Source organism: Somniosus microcephalus, chromosome 10 (assembly GCF_052327205.1).
Source record: "Somniosus microcephalus isolate GS21.2 chromosome 10, FLI_Smic_1.0, whole genome shotgun sequence".
Lineage (NCBI taxonomy): Eukaryota > Metazoa > Chordata > Chondrichthyes > Squaliformes > Somniosidae > Somniosus > Somniosus microcephalus.
In genome coordinates, this window is record NC_140996.1 from 213,133,501 (window position 1) to 213,146,823 (window position 13,323).

Sequence of the window (13,323 nt, forward strand, 5' to 3'; positions counted from 1 at the left end):
TCGCAAGAGAATCATTTTAATAAGAAATGTTTTAGCTCCACATAAATCTGGTAAAATAAACAGCATTTAAACACGTTACAATATTGGTGCCTTTTGTGGAGCACCATCATGGTTTCTTTATTGACCTTATCACAGTGTCACTGCATTCTTGATATTTAAAAAAAATCTTCATCCTTTTGGATGAGACAAACTGAGGTTCTGTCCGCCTGTCCCAGTGATTCAAGATTCCATGGAAAAAGCTGGGCATTCTTCCAGTATCCTGGTCAACATTCTACCCACGATGAAAACCACCAAAAGAATGAGCTGGTTATTCATCTCGTTGCTGTTAGTGGGGTCTTGCTGTGTGCAAACTGGCCGCGTTTGCCTACAGAACGACGACTGCCGCACTTCAAAGTCATTTGCTGCAAGTGAAGTGTTTCGGAGAGGTTCCTCAAGAGATGCAAGTAGGAGCTATTCTTGTATCAGGGAAGGGGGCAGGAGAAAAAAAATGGTAAAATCCTCAGCTTTGGCAAGTCATTTCTTTTCCTTCAAGGCTGGAACAGCTTCCTGTATTTCCCGTAAGCAGAGCTGCTGATGATCACCCTCACATTGGCCACACCGTCTTCTGGCAAAACATCCACTCCCTGCACAGTGGCCTCTTTATACAACCAGCTGGAATGATAAAAAGCAACAGCACTGTACATCAGCATCTTTAAATTGGCCTTTCTGCCCATTAACCCACCAGAAACCACTCCTCCACACACTCCTGAATGAACAGGCCTCATTTGCTCAATAGGAGTTAACCGGTTTAATATTTGTCTTGTAAACTCACTAACTTCCATTTTGATAAGAATGAGATTCGTTTAAAAGCCATGCGTTAGTACAAGTTCTGCTTGCACCCAGCTTTCCTTTCTTACCTCAGTTGAGGCCCAGCCAAATTTACTTCAATAGTGAGGATCAGTTTTCCCGTCACTCCCAAAACTGCCTCCTCGATTCTCTTTTTCAGTTCATCCATGCCGAGTCCATGAAGCGCTGAAACTGCGACGGTGTTTGGGTCTGTGGGCTGATATCTTTAAGAAGGGGAGAGGAAAAAAATGACCTTTACACAGAGCCTGATCAAGAGTTGGGATAGGTTGATAGGAAGGATGGTTGACAGAGTAACGTTGGACTCATTTAAGGAACACCTAGAGACAGTGATGAGAAGACGGCAGGGTTAATCTGGAAGGATGACATCAAATAAGGTCAAAAAGCCTTCTTCATCTGAACCTAGCTTGTGATCGCTTCCATGGCTAATAAATCTGCTCTTTATAGGGCCATTGGAGGTCAGATTCCTGTACTCACAAAATAGGGCTAATTGGGGGGGGGGGGGAAGAAAGGAAGAGAAGAAATGTTCCCAGTTACTTGACAGAGAAAGAAAAACAAGCGAGAGAGAAACTTGCAAAGGTTTTCATTTCTAGTCTTGAACTGGTAGCTTGAAGTCATGTGAAATAAAGTAAACACTTGTTTATACCCAGCATGCCAAGTCTTTTTCATTTATTCTTGGAATAATGGCAGTGTTTATTTCCTTGAGGGCATTAAGAGTCAACCAGACGAGGCCCCGACTTTAACTCCAGGTGGATTCCCTGCTCAGGCCAGAGTTAAAATTACAGTCGGGTCTCAATGATGTCACTGGGCCACAACATGCAGATGTAAAGAAGGACCCCGTTGGCTCTGGGCACATGTCCTTGGTGCCTGCTCAGGAGAGCAGGTTAAAATTGCAGATGTTGCAATCATGGCAGCTTTCGGACAGGTAAGAGCCAGGGCGATTTTAACTGCCCACCCGCCAGGTTTCTGCTGAGCGCGTAGGGTTAAAATTGCCCCCATTATGTGGGACTGGAGCCACATGCAGGCCAGACCAGGTTAGGGGTGACAGGTTCCCCAACAACAATCTAGCAGTTTTCATGGTTATTTTTCCTGATGCTAGCGCACAAATTACTAGATTTATTCAATTCAATTTCACAACTTGCCATGGTGGGATTTTAATTTACGACCTCCAAATTGGTAGCCCTGTGCAACTAGACTACTGTAGCCTGCAATAGAATAAAAGTTAATTACCTGGTATCATCAGATACTCATAGCTTAGGGACCTTTTTAGATTTATCAAAAACAAGCATCAAGGCAGCGTCTTGTTCTTGTCTCTCAAGTTTCCCCCCAATCCTATTCTCGGGAAGGTGGAGAATGATTCCTCATGCGAGACCAATGGTACCTCACCCAAGTGGCTATTCTCCACGGCAGCTTAGACGGTGGTCTATTTGACTACAAGAGTCATCACTGCCAAGCTCGATTGTGTCTTCACCTGCCAGGTTTTTCCAGTTTGTTCCCTGCAGAAACCATTAGACAGCAGTCAGGATCAGGTACTCTGGCTAATTTTTCCATTCCTTAGAGCTGAGGTCAACGTTGCCCTCACTGAGATAAGCTACCAGAGGCCAGATTAGGGGTTCATCCTGGTCTTCCTGCTCTGTACAGGTACCCAATGACCACTGGCATCGCTAAAAGGTACCATTAACTATTGATGATATTACACAAAATCTATATTTGTATTGTACTATTTGTTTTAACATACAAATGGATCATTTTACAACATTCATGTCAGCCTGTCTGTCGTCTCTCAGTGGGTAACACTCTCGCCTCTGAGTCAGAAGGTTGTGGGTTCAAGTCCCCCTCCAGACACATTTAGGCTGATACTCCAGTGCAGTAATGAGGGAGTGCTGCACTGTCGGAGGTGCCGTCTTTCGGATGAGATGTTAAACTGAGGCCCTGTCTGCTCTCTCGGGTGGACATAAAAGATCCCACGGCACTATTTCGAAGAGCAGTGCAGTTCTGCCCGGTGTCCTGGCCAATATTTATCCCTCAATCAACATAACAAAAATAAACAGATTACCTGGTCATTATCACATTGCTGTTTGTGGGATCTTGCTGTTTGCAATTGGCTGCTGCGTTTCCTACATTACAACAGTGACTGCTCTTCAAAAGTACTTCATTGGTTGTAAAGCGCTTTGGAATGTCCTGAGGTCATGAAAGCCGCTATAAAATTCAAGCATTTTTTTTAAACATAGGCTTAAAACCCATGTGCACTTTTATATGGGGATTTTTACTACAATAGAGAGGCAAGAAATCTCTAGGTTAGATGCATGTGTGCATTATATATGCTGTGTCGTATGCGTGAAAATTACAATGTTCATACCCGTCTACGAGATCGATTTTATTGTGCACTTCAATAATTGAATCCAAGAGTTGGTTTGAGAGCTGGAGATTCCTGAGAACATTCAATACGTTCACTTTCTGGTTGGTGGTTTCAGGGTGACTGATGTCCCTGACATGAACTATTACATCCTGGATACAGATAGAAAGAAAGAGAGGGGGGGGAAATAATGCAGACGTTAGTAATGTTTATATGAACTAAGTTCGTACAACTGCTGATTTCTTGTACAAAAACAAAATACTGCAGATGTTGGAAATCTGAAATAAAAACAGAAAATGCTGGAAATACTCAGCAGGTCAGGCAGCATCTGTGAAGATGATTTCTTGTGTCCGTTATTTACCTATAACAAACACCCTCAAGTTTAGTGTCACTAAATCTAGAATCATAAATTACAACATAGGAGGCCATTCGGCCCCTCTAGTTGCCGACCCATCGACCAATGGAAATAGCTTTTCCCTTAGGGGAGTTATCCCCGGTGTCCTGGCCAATATTTATCCCTCAACCAACACAACAAAAAACAGATTATCTGGTCATTATCACATTGCTGTTTGTGGGAGCTTGCTGTGTGCAAATTGGCTGCCACGTTTCCCACATTACAACAGTGACTACACTTCAAAAAGTACTTAATTGGCTGTAACGCGCTTTGGGACAACTTCAGGTTGTGAAAGGCGCTATATAAATACACAAGTTTGCTCTTTTAAACAAGTGTTCTTTTTCAAGCAACTAATTCCCTTTTTTAATGCAAGTCTTTCTATTTACCTTATTAAAACCTTTCAGAATTCTGAATACCTATTATATCTCCTCTTAACCTTCTTTGTTCTAATGAAGTGCCCCAGGTTCTCGAATCTCTCCTCCTAGCTAAAGCCTCTCATCTCTCGTATTGTAGCGGTTCGTGTAGATCGCTACTAAATAAGAGAGTTTGACTTCGACGAACTATAAATAAGTTGTTTATTTACAGGAACAGGCTAATTACAGCAGGTAAGATAGCAGGTAAGATGGCTGACTGTAGGAGCACCGTGGTGTAGGTCTTGTCCCAGCGGGGACTCCACGAGGACTGAGTTCGCAGTCCTGTGGGGAGCGTGATGATGTCATCACGCTCGCGTGCGCTTAGGCGGTCACGTGACCTGCGTCGTTGCATCGGTGCCTCTTCCCGGTATGGAGGCTGGCCGTTGAGACCGAGGTCGCGAGGCCGGGCTGTGCCGGTGCTTGCCGCGGAAGCGGAGGATCGCTTCGCTCCCGCCGGCTGGCCGATGCGGCCGAAGACGCTAGGCCGGGCTGTGCCAGCAGCCGTCCTGGAAGGCCGAGTCGGGCCGGCTGCCGCCGCACGCACGTCACGTTGTACGTGATGTGATGTCAACACGTTAGGGTGCCTCTTAAAGGGGCAACGGCCCCAAAAGGTAAGTTAAAGGGAATTATGTGTCTCAATGTAAGGGACAACCAGTGGTACCGCCACAGTATCATCTTAGTGAATCTCTTCTGTACCCTTTCCATGGCCTTGACATCCCTCCAAAAGTAGATACCCAGAATTGGACACAACAGTCTAACTGTGACCGAACGAATATTAAAGTTTTTAAAGAGTGTCCTTAACATCTCAAAGTGTGGATAGTAAATTAAAGTGTCAGGCCATTTTAAACACTGCTCCACCATAGCAGCAGAATAACATATCGCATGTTATGATGGTACGATATAATGGTCACTGTAAAACAATGTTTCATCCAAATTAGCACGAAGAACACCTAATATATTATATACAAACATTTATTTAGCTCAAGCAGTTTTCAAATGAACACACGCATAATCAGCACAGCATAGATTCCTGTTGCCAAAGACAGTCACACTATGGACAAACCTATCACAGGATTCTCACTGTAACAAACTGCTCCCACCTTCCTTTTGCGGAAGTTTTACCCTGAATCAACAGAGCAATTCAATCCTTGGCAAGAGGACCACCCTCAGAGAGAGCTACTTAGTCAGTCCAGCCTGAAGTGCACGCTCCTTTGCTTTAATTTCCATATAAAACGTGGAAAATGGGCAGGAAATAAGGGAGGTCCAGAAACACCAATTGCCTTCCCCTTGCCCTGCCAATAAAACTAAAAATGTACACAGTTGTTGGTCATGCAAAGAATGCGTTTTAAAAACCATTTGATAACATATCGAAATAGTACGGCATAGAAGGAGGCCATTCGGCCCATCGAGTCTGCGTCGGCTCTTTGCAAAAATTGTCGTCAACAGGATGCAATGTAGCGAGCAGATTTTGCTTGTGGTGATTAGTAGACTTTCTAGGCCAATGCAGAGACCAGATTGTTACTGTATTTTGATGAATTCCCATTTGTCATGAGGCATTACTTTCAGGTGTACTGAAATTGAAATGTCGCATGATGGCAGAATCGGTGTGACGTCTGACAAAGTAGCAGGCGACAGTTTGCCTTTGCAGCAAACTCCGCGGGGGTAATTTTAACCTAACCCGCCCATCGGGATTGGGTGTACTCTTTTGAGCAACCCATAAACAAAAATACTGTGTAATACCCACTGGAAATGTTATGTACGCTAAGTATGGTTATCAATCTTTAACTTAGACACTGTATTATCATTGTTATAAATCCCTGGGTTAAAGTTGCCCATGTGAAGGTACGGCAAGAACTTTTAAGGACACAATGTGACTAAGAGCAGACTTTCCATAATTCTGCACCAGTATCAACTGTTGCAGACAGTGAGGCTGGGCAGTCTCCAGGCAGAAACCCCAGGAGGAAGGGGTGGAGTCGGGGTTTTCGAGCGGGCAAAAGAGGGCAGGAGCTCTGAAAAGAGGGCTGGAGCTCTGAAAAGAGGGCTCAGGAGGCAAATGGCTGCCGCATCCCGCCCCGGGTTTCCAAACTCGGCCGCCGCCCTTCGTATTAGTAGCTCTGCATCCAGAACTCAAAGTGGGATTCAGTGATCGTGAAGAGAATTCAACGAAGGGGTTCGGAGTCGTAAGTCTTGCAGACATTATACATACCATGAGCTCCAACTTAAGCGCGCCAACAAAAGAGTGCACTCGAATTTGGACACAGGGACAGATTCTCCTTTGAATCCATGTAAATGGAGAATGTATGTTTATTATGTCTAGATTCATTCTAATGTATGCAAATGTCTAATTTAGTTCATTGACCTGTAATCTTCTTATACTGTCTGACGTTAAAACTATAAAGTAAGATAATTAGAATTAAGCCATTGTAGTAGTGATCTCCTTACTGGACTATAGAATACTGTCTACAACAGAGACCACATCTCACATATATCTAGAGAACCGTGAAGGGGTTACAACTGTAACTAATAAAACATTAAATGAAACTTAACCAATTAAATTAAAATTTGGTTGTCGGTGGTAATCTTGCACTCCAGTCCCCGCGGCGCCCACCGGCCACGGAAGGCCTCGAGCGTGCCGGCGGACACCGCGTGCTCCATCTCTAGGGCCACCCAGGCGCGAACGTGGCCGCGGAAGAGAGGCAGGGCAGTCGGGCCGGACGACCCCCTCGGGATTGGGTGTAACGCGGATTTTACTCTCCATTGGTTTCCCGCCCGGCGAGTCGGCTTAAAATGAACCCCCCTTAACTCACTTGCGCTGTAAGAAAATAAGCTGTATCTGGACCCAGCGGTTCACTGGAGGGTGAGGCTTGCTGAGCTGCTCTTCGCGGTGAGCAATGTTAACTTTAATTTTTTTGGGGGCCCCGCGGCCCCTTTAACGGGTGGCATGGCCCGTTCAAAATCGTGCGCGTGCATGCTTTTTCCCCCCCATTTAAAAGCCGGTGAGCCGGCTGCGTGGGACCTCGATCGCGCAGCTGAAAGGGAACATTGGTGGGGAGCAGGTTGCTAACTGGGCTCTTGAGCGGGGAAATGCTTTGTGAGGTGGGCAAGGACGTGCAAGGCCATCACAGCCAACCCTGATCCTGGTCTCATTGGAGCGCCACGCATGCACTTCTAGCAGGAGTTGCTGGGGAGCAATCCGGTTCCCGAGTCCCAGCTGATTTTCCTTCTCCAATCCAGGCGCTGAGCCGCCTGTCGCGCCTTCCCGTCAACCCGAGACCCAACCTGGGACTTCCCTGATCTATTTGGCTCAGCTCCTCAATCAGTTGAGCTAAAACACAGGACCCGAGGAATAGTTAAGAGTTCAACGGCTTTTTAAAAAAAACTGACCTATGTACATAGGAAAAAAATGTGACTAGAAAACATACATTCGGCAATAAAAAAAAAACTTACTGAATACGCCACATCCTCCAGAGTCGCTGAGAAGGATTCAATTAAGTTGTGGGGAAGCTGAGAGAGAAATCCAATGGTATCGACGTAAAGGACCATCATGCGGCTTGGCATCAAGCCAGCGTGAGTGGTAACATCAAGCGTAGCAAACAGCTGATCTCGCGGGTGAAGGCACGAGTCTCCAGTCAGGGTTTTGATCAGGGTCGTCTTGCCTGAATTGAAGATACGAAATGCACCAGATGTGAAATAGATTATGGTTTTCCTAATTACACTGTGCCAGGAAGACAGATTTACTCTGCTTTACAGCACCTCCCCCCTGAAAACACTGATGTCCCAGCATCTACCTTTGGCTCTGTACTAAAAATGCCCCTCTGGTTATCCTCTGGTGTTGACGACAACATTGGTATGTGGAACTCGCTACCACAGGGAGTAGTTGCGGCAAATAGTATAGATGCATTTAAGGGGAGGCTAGATAAGCACGAGGGAGAAGGGAATAGAGGGTTATATTGATAGAGTTAGATGAGGAAAGACAGGAGGAGGCTCGCGTGGAGCATAAATGCCGGCATGGACTGGTTGGGCCGAATGGCCTGTTTCTGTGCCGTATAGCCTATGTAATTCTATGTAAACGGTTATATAGCATCTATAACATATAAAAATGCCCCAATTCTCTTCCAACTTGAGTCACCTTTGCATAGGCACCGAATGAAATCTATCTATCTCCTTCCTGTTGAAGAGAAGAATCACTATTTTCATGCTCGTGATGAGATACAAGGAGAAGCAGGTACTTCTTTCCATTCATTAATTTTAATGAACAATGTTTCCCTACTTTATACGCACATTTTTTTTTGTTGAGAAAATTCAGCGACAGAGGAAAATATCTCTTTGATTTTGTGCTGATTTTTTGGCTATCCTCATGGACGTGGAATAACCTTTCAGAAACACAGCAGAATTTACACCCTTTTCCTGAAATGCGCGCCACTGCAAACTCACCGCAGTTGGTGTAGCCCATGACAGAAATAACCGGGAACTCTCTGCGCTTGCGCCGAGTCCTCAGCAACTGTCGTTTCCTCCTCAGCTTCTCCAAGGCCCCTCGAATCTTCAGTTCCCTCTCCTTGAGGAGGCGTTGCTGAACCTCCATGAATGTCTCACCTGGAAAATAGTGGCTGCGTTAAAATATGCGAACCCCTCATTAACTTGTCGTCGCGCGTACTGTTTTTATACTGCACAACAAAAATTGCACTGGACTAGTTTAATTCTGCTCCAAGGAAAACACTTGTTTCACCTTATAAATGTACTAAGTTTAAAGCAAATGTTTAATTTTGAGTATATTTTTCACAACCGATCCATTTTGTGAGCTGCACCACAGTACTAAGATTTTAAGTAGCAAGTCTGATTAATTAGAGCAAAATTCCAAAATTAGGGGCAAGCCTGATTAACCTCCAATAGTCTGCTGTAGGTCTGGAGAGACACCTGCAGCTGTTTTCACTGTTTACTCGTCCCTCTACACTAACCAACAGCACCAATGTGGAATGCATCATCAGTTGCCTGCGTCACAGTGGTAAGTGTTTAAAGTATTTGACTTGTTCCTCCGCAACTGTTCTGCCAATTAAACCCGAGGTTTCTCGATTATGAACACAGTTTCATTTTCGGCCCAAGAAATAATTCGCCTCCATCCGACTTCACCCGATTTTTTTGACCCAAATTCAGAAGAGGCTGGAAAAAAAAATAATCAGAAAGCCCAACTATATCATTCACTGTAGGCACGGAAGGTGAGTTGGGACTGCGGGACTTTGTGCAGCTGAGAACATGGGCTGCGGAGTTTGAGTGAATTGATAGAAGATGAAATGCGATCAGCACCAACATACAGCACCTTTAGCACAGCAAAATACCCCAAGGCACATCACAACATTAGAAAGGAACCAAACAGTAGGAACGAGACGTGATTGGACAGGCGATTGTAGGTTTTAAATGAGGCTTTTGAACATGGGGAGGAATACAGGTATATAAAAAAGGAAGAGGGTAGCTAAAGTAAACGTTGGTCTCTTAGAGGATGAGACTGGGGAATTAATAATGGGGAACGGGGAAATGGCAGAAACTCTGAACAAATATTTTGTATCTGTCTTCACGGTAGAAGACACTAACAACATCTCAATAATGGATAATCAAGGGGCCACAGGGAGGGGGGAACTAAAGACAATCACTTTCACTAAGGAAATAGTACTTGGTAAAATAATGGGACTAAAAGATGACAAGTCCCCTGGACCAGATGGCCTGCATCCCAGGGTCTTAAAAGTAGTGGCTGCAGAGATAGTGGATGCATTGGTTGCAATATACCAAAATTCCCTGGACTCTAGTGAGGTCCCAGCGGATTGGAAAACTGCAAATGTAACACCTCTATTCAAGAAAGGAGGGAGACAGAAAGCAGGAAACTATAGACCAGTTAGCCTAACATCTGTCGTTGGGAAAATGCTGGAGTCCTTCATTAAGGAAGCAGTAGCAGGGCATTTGGAAAATCATAATGCAGTCAAGCAGAGTCAGCATGGTTTTATGAAGAAATCATGCTTAACAAATTTGCTGGAGTTCTTTGAGGTAGCGAGCAGGGTGGACAAAGGTGAACCAGTGGATCTGGTGTATTTGGATTTCCAGAAGGCATTCGATAAGGTGCCACATAAAAGGTTACTACATAAGATAAGAGCTCACGGAATTGGGGGTAATATATTAGCATGGATAGAGAATTGGCTAACTAACAGAAAGCAGAGAGTCGGGATAAATGGGTCATTTTCCGGTTGGCAAACAGTAACTAGTGGGGTGCCACAAGGATCGGTGCTGGGGCCTCAACTATTTACAATCTACATTAATGACTTGGATGAAGGGACCGAGTGTAATGTAGCCAAGTTTGCGGATGATACAAAGATGGATGGGAAAGCAAGTTGTGCAGAGGACGCAAAGAACCTGCAAAGAGATATAGACAGGCTAAGTGAGTGGGCAAACATTTGGCAGATGGAGTAAAATGTAGGAAAGTGAGAGGTTATAACTTTGGCAGGAAAAATAAAAAAGCAAATTATTTAAATGGAGAGATTACAAAATGCTACAGTTCAGAGGGACCTGGGGGTCCCTGTGCATGAAACACAAAAAGTTAGCATGCAGGTACAGCAAGTAATCAAAAAGGCAAATGGGATGCTGGCCTTTATTTCAAAGGGGATTGGAGTATAAAAACAGGGAAGTCCTGCTACAACTGTACAGGGTATTGGTGAGACCACACCTTGAGTACTGCGTACAGTTTTGGTCTCCTTATTTAAGGAAGGATATACTTGCATTGGAGGCAGTTCAGAGACGATTCACTAGGTTAATCCCAGAGATGAGGGGGTTGACTTATGAGGAAAGGTTGAGCAGGCTGGGCCTATACTCATTGGAATTTAGAAGAATGAGAGTAGACAGAAGGCTGGAAACTATAGACCGGTTAGCCCAACATCTGTGGTAGGTAAAATTTTGGAGTCCATTATTAAGGAGACAGTAACAGGACATTTGGATAATCATAATTTAATAGGACAAAGTCAGCATGGTTTTATGAAGGGGAAGTCATGTTTGACAAATTTGCTGGAGTTCTTTGAGGAAGTAACATACAGGGTGGATAAAGGGGAACCAGTGGATGTAGTGTATTTAGACTTCCAAAAGGCATTTGACAAGGTGCCACACAAAAGATTATTGCTTAAGATAAAAAATCACAGGATTGGGGGTAATATTCTGGCATGGACAGAGGATTGGCTATCTAACAGAAGGCAGAGAGTTGGGATAAATGGTTCATTCTCAGACTGGCAATGAGTAACTAGTGGTGTTCCGCAGGGGTCAGTGCTGGGTCCCCAACTCTTTACAATCTATATTAACGATTTGGAGGAGGGGACCGAGTGTAACATATCAAAGTTTGCAGATGATACTAAGATGGGAGGGAAAGTAGTGAGTGAGGAGGACATAAAAAACCTGCAAGGGGACATAGACAGGCTAAGTAAGTGGGCAGAGATTTGGCAGATGGAATACAATACTGGAAAGTGTGAGGTTATGCACTTTGGCAGGAAAAATCGTAGAGCAAGTTATTATCTTAATGGCAAGAAACTGGAAAGTACTGAAGTACAAAGGGATCTGGGGGTCCTGGTGCACAAAACACAAAAGGTTAGTATGCAGGTGCAGCAAGTGATTAAGAAGGCCAATGGAATGTTGGCTTTCATTGCTAGGGGGATAGAATATAAAAATAGGGAGGTATTGCTTCAGTTGTACAAGGTATTGGTGAGACCGCACCTGGAATACTGCGTACAGTTTTGGTGTCCATACTTAAGAAAGGACATACTTGCTCTCGAGTCAGTACAAAGAAGGTTCACTCGGTTAATCCCAGGGATGAGGGGATGGACATACGAGGAGAGGTTGAGTAGATTGGGACTCTACTCATTGGAGTTCAGAAGAATGAGAGGCGATCTTATTGAAACATATAAGATTGTGAAGGGGTTGGATCGGGTGGATGCGGGGAGGATGTTCCCGATGATGGGTGAAACTAGAACTAGGGGGCATAGTCTTAGAATAAGGGGCTGCTCTTTCAAAACTGAGATGAGGAGGAACTACTTCACTCAGAGGGTGGTAGGTCCATGGAATATGCTGCCCCAAAAAGCTGTAGAAGCTACATCATTACATAAATTTAAAACAGAAATAGACAGTTTCCTAGAAGTAAAGGGAATTAAGGGTTACGGGGAGCGGGCAGGAATTTGGACACAAGTTTAGGTTCGGATCGGTCATGGCCCTGTGGGTAGCGGAGCGGGCCCAGGGGCCGTGTAGCCTGATCCTGCTCCTATTTCGTGTGTCTAATTCTGTTAGATTCAGGAGATGGTTCTGTGATAGTGGATTGGCGGTTAGGATCAGATCAGCCATGATCTTATTGAATGGCGGAGCAGGCTCGAGGGGCCGATTGGCCTACTCCTGCTCCTATTTCTTATGTTCTTATGTTCTTATTGAAACATCTAAGATACTGAGGGGGCTCGACAAGCTAGATGCAGAGAGGATGTTTCCCCTCGTGGGGAAATCTAGAACTCGGGGGCATAGTTTCAGAATAAAGGGCCGCCCTTTTAGAACTGAGATGAGGAGGAATTTCTTCTCGGAGGGTCGTAAATCTGTGGAATTCTCTGCCCCAGAGGGCTGTGGAGGCTGGGTCATTAAATACATTTAAGGTGGAGATAGACAGATTTTTGCAAGATAAGGGAGTGAAGGGTTATGGGGAGCGGGCAGGGAAGTGGCTTGAGCCCAAGATCAGCCACGATCTTATTGAATGGCGGAGCAGGCTCGAGGGGCCAAGTGGCCTATTCCTGCTCCTATTTCTTATGTTCTTATGGCAAGGCAGAGGGGTAAGGATGAGATTCCAGAGTGTGTGTCAAGATACTCTGCAAAAACAGGTGGAGTGGGGGGGGGGGGGGGGGGCGGGGAACACCGACAGTAGGCCAGAGTTGGAGCAGAGGAGCGGGTGATCTGGAAGAAGGCAGGGCAGTTACCTACTGATAGAGTTCCTCTCTAGGCCTGTATTACTTCTTAAACTTCCCAAGTTGAGTATATTCAAGGCTGAGATTTTTGGACTCTAGGGGGATCAAGGGATATGGAGGTCGGGTGGGAGAGTGGAGTTGAGGTCGAAGATCAGTCATGATCTTATTGAATGGTGGAGCAGGCTCGAGAGGCTGTATGGACGACTCCTGCTGCTAATTCTTATGTTCTTAAACGATTTGTGTTTATGGGGCTCGGTCATGTCGGGTGGGTAAGATATCCCACGGCAGTATTTATGGTCTCAGAGACTATAGGGACCAAGTTTATCATCTTACTTCTACTGAATATTGGCTAATACT

At 44.9% G+C, this 13,323-nt stretch overlaps 1 protein-coding gene across 4 annotated transcripts in view; it reads right to left on the reverse strand.

Annotated features, from left to right (window-relative positions):
• The window catches only part of gtpbp6 (GTP binding protein 6), a 24,895-nt gene continuing 11,572 nt past the window's right edge, over positions 1-13,323 (reverse strand). For 3 of the 4 annotated variants that reach the window (XM_085999591.1, XM_085999589.1, XM_085999590.1), the window contains exons 7-11: positions 8,441-8,599; positions 7,454-7,662; positions 3,203-3,351; positions 897-1,049; positions 1-651 (exon numbers count right to left, since the gene is read on the reverse strand). In XM_085999591.1, the coding sequence (XP_085855717.1) occupies positions 528-651; positions 897-1,049; positions 3,203-3,351; positions 7,454-7,662; positions 8,441-8,599 (794 nt within the window). In that variant the 3' untranslated portion in view covers positions 1-527. Of the gene's footprint in view, positions 652-896; positions 1,050-2,899; positions 3,043-3,202; positions 3,352-7,453; positions 7,663-8,440; positions 8,600-13,323 lie in introns of those variants that run through there. The other variant, XR_015079810.1, reaches the window with a different exon arrangement.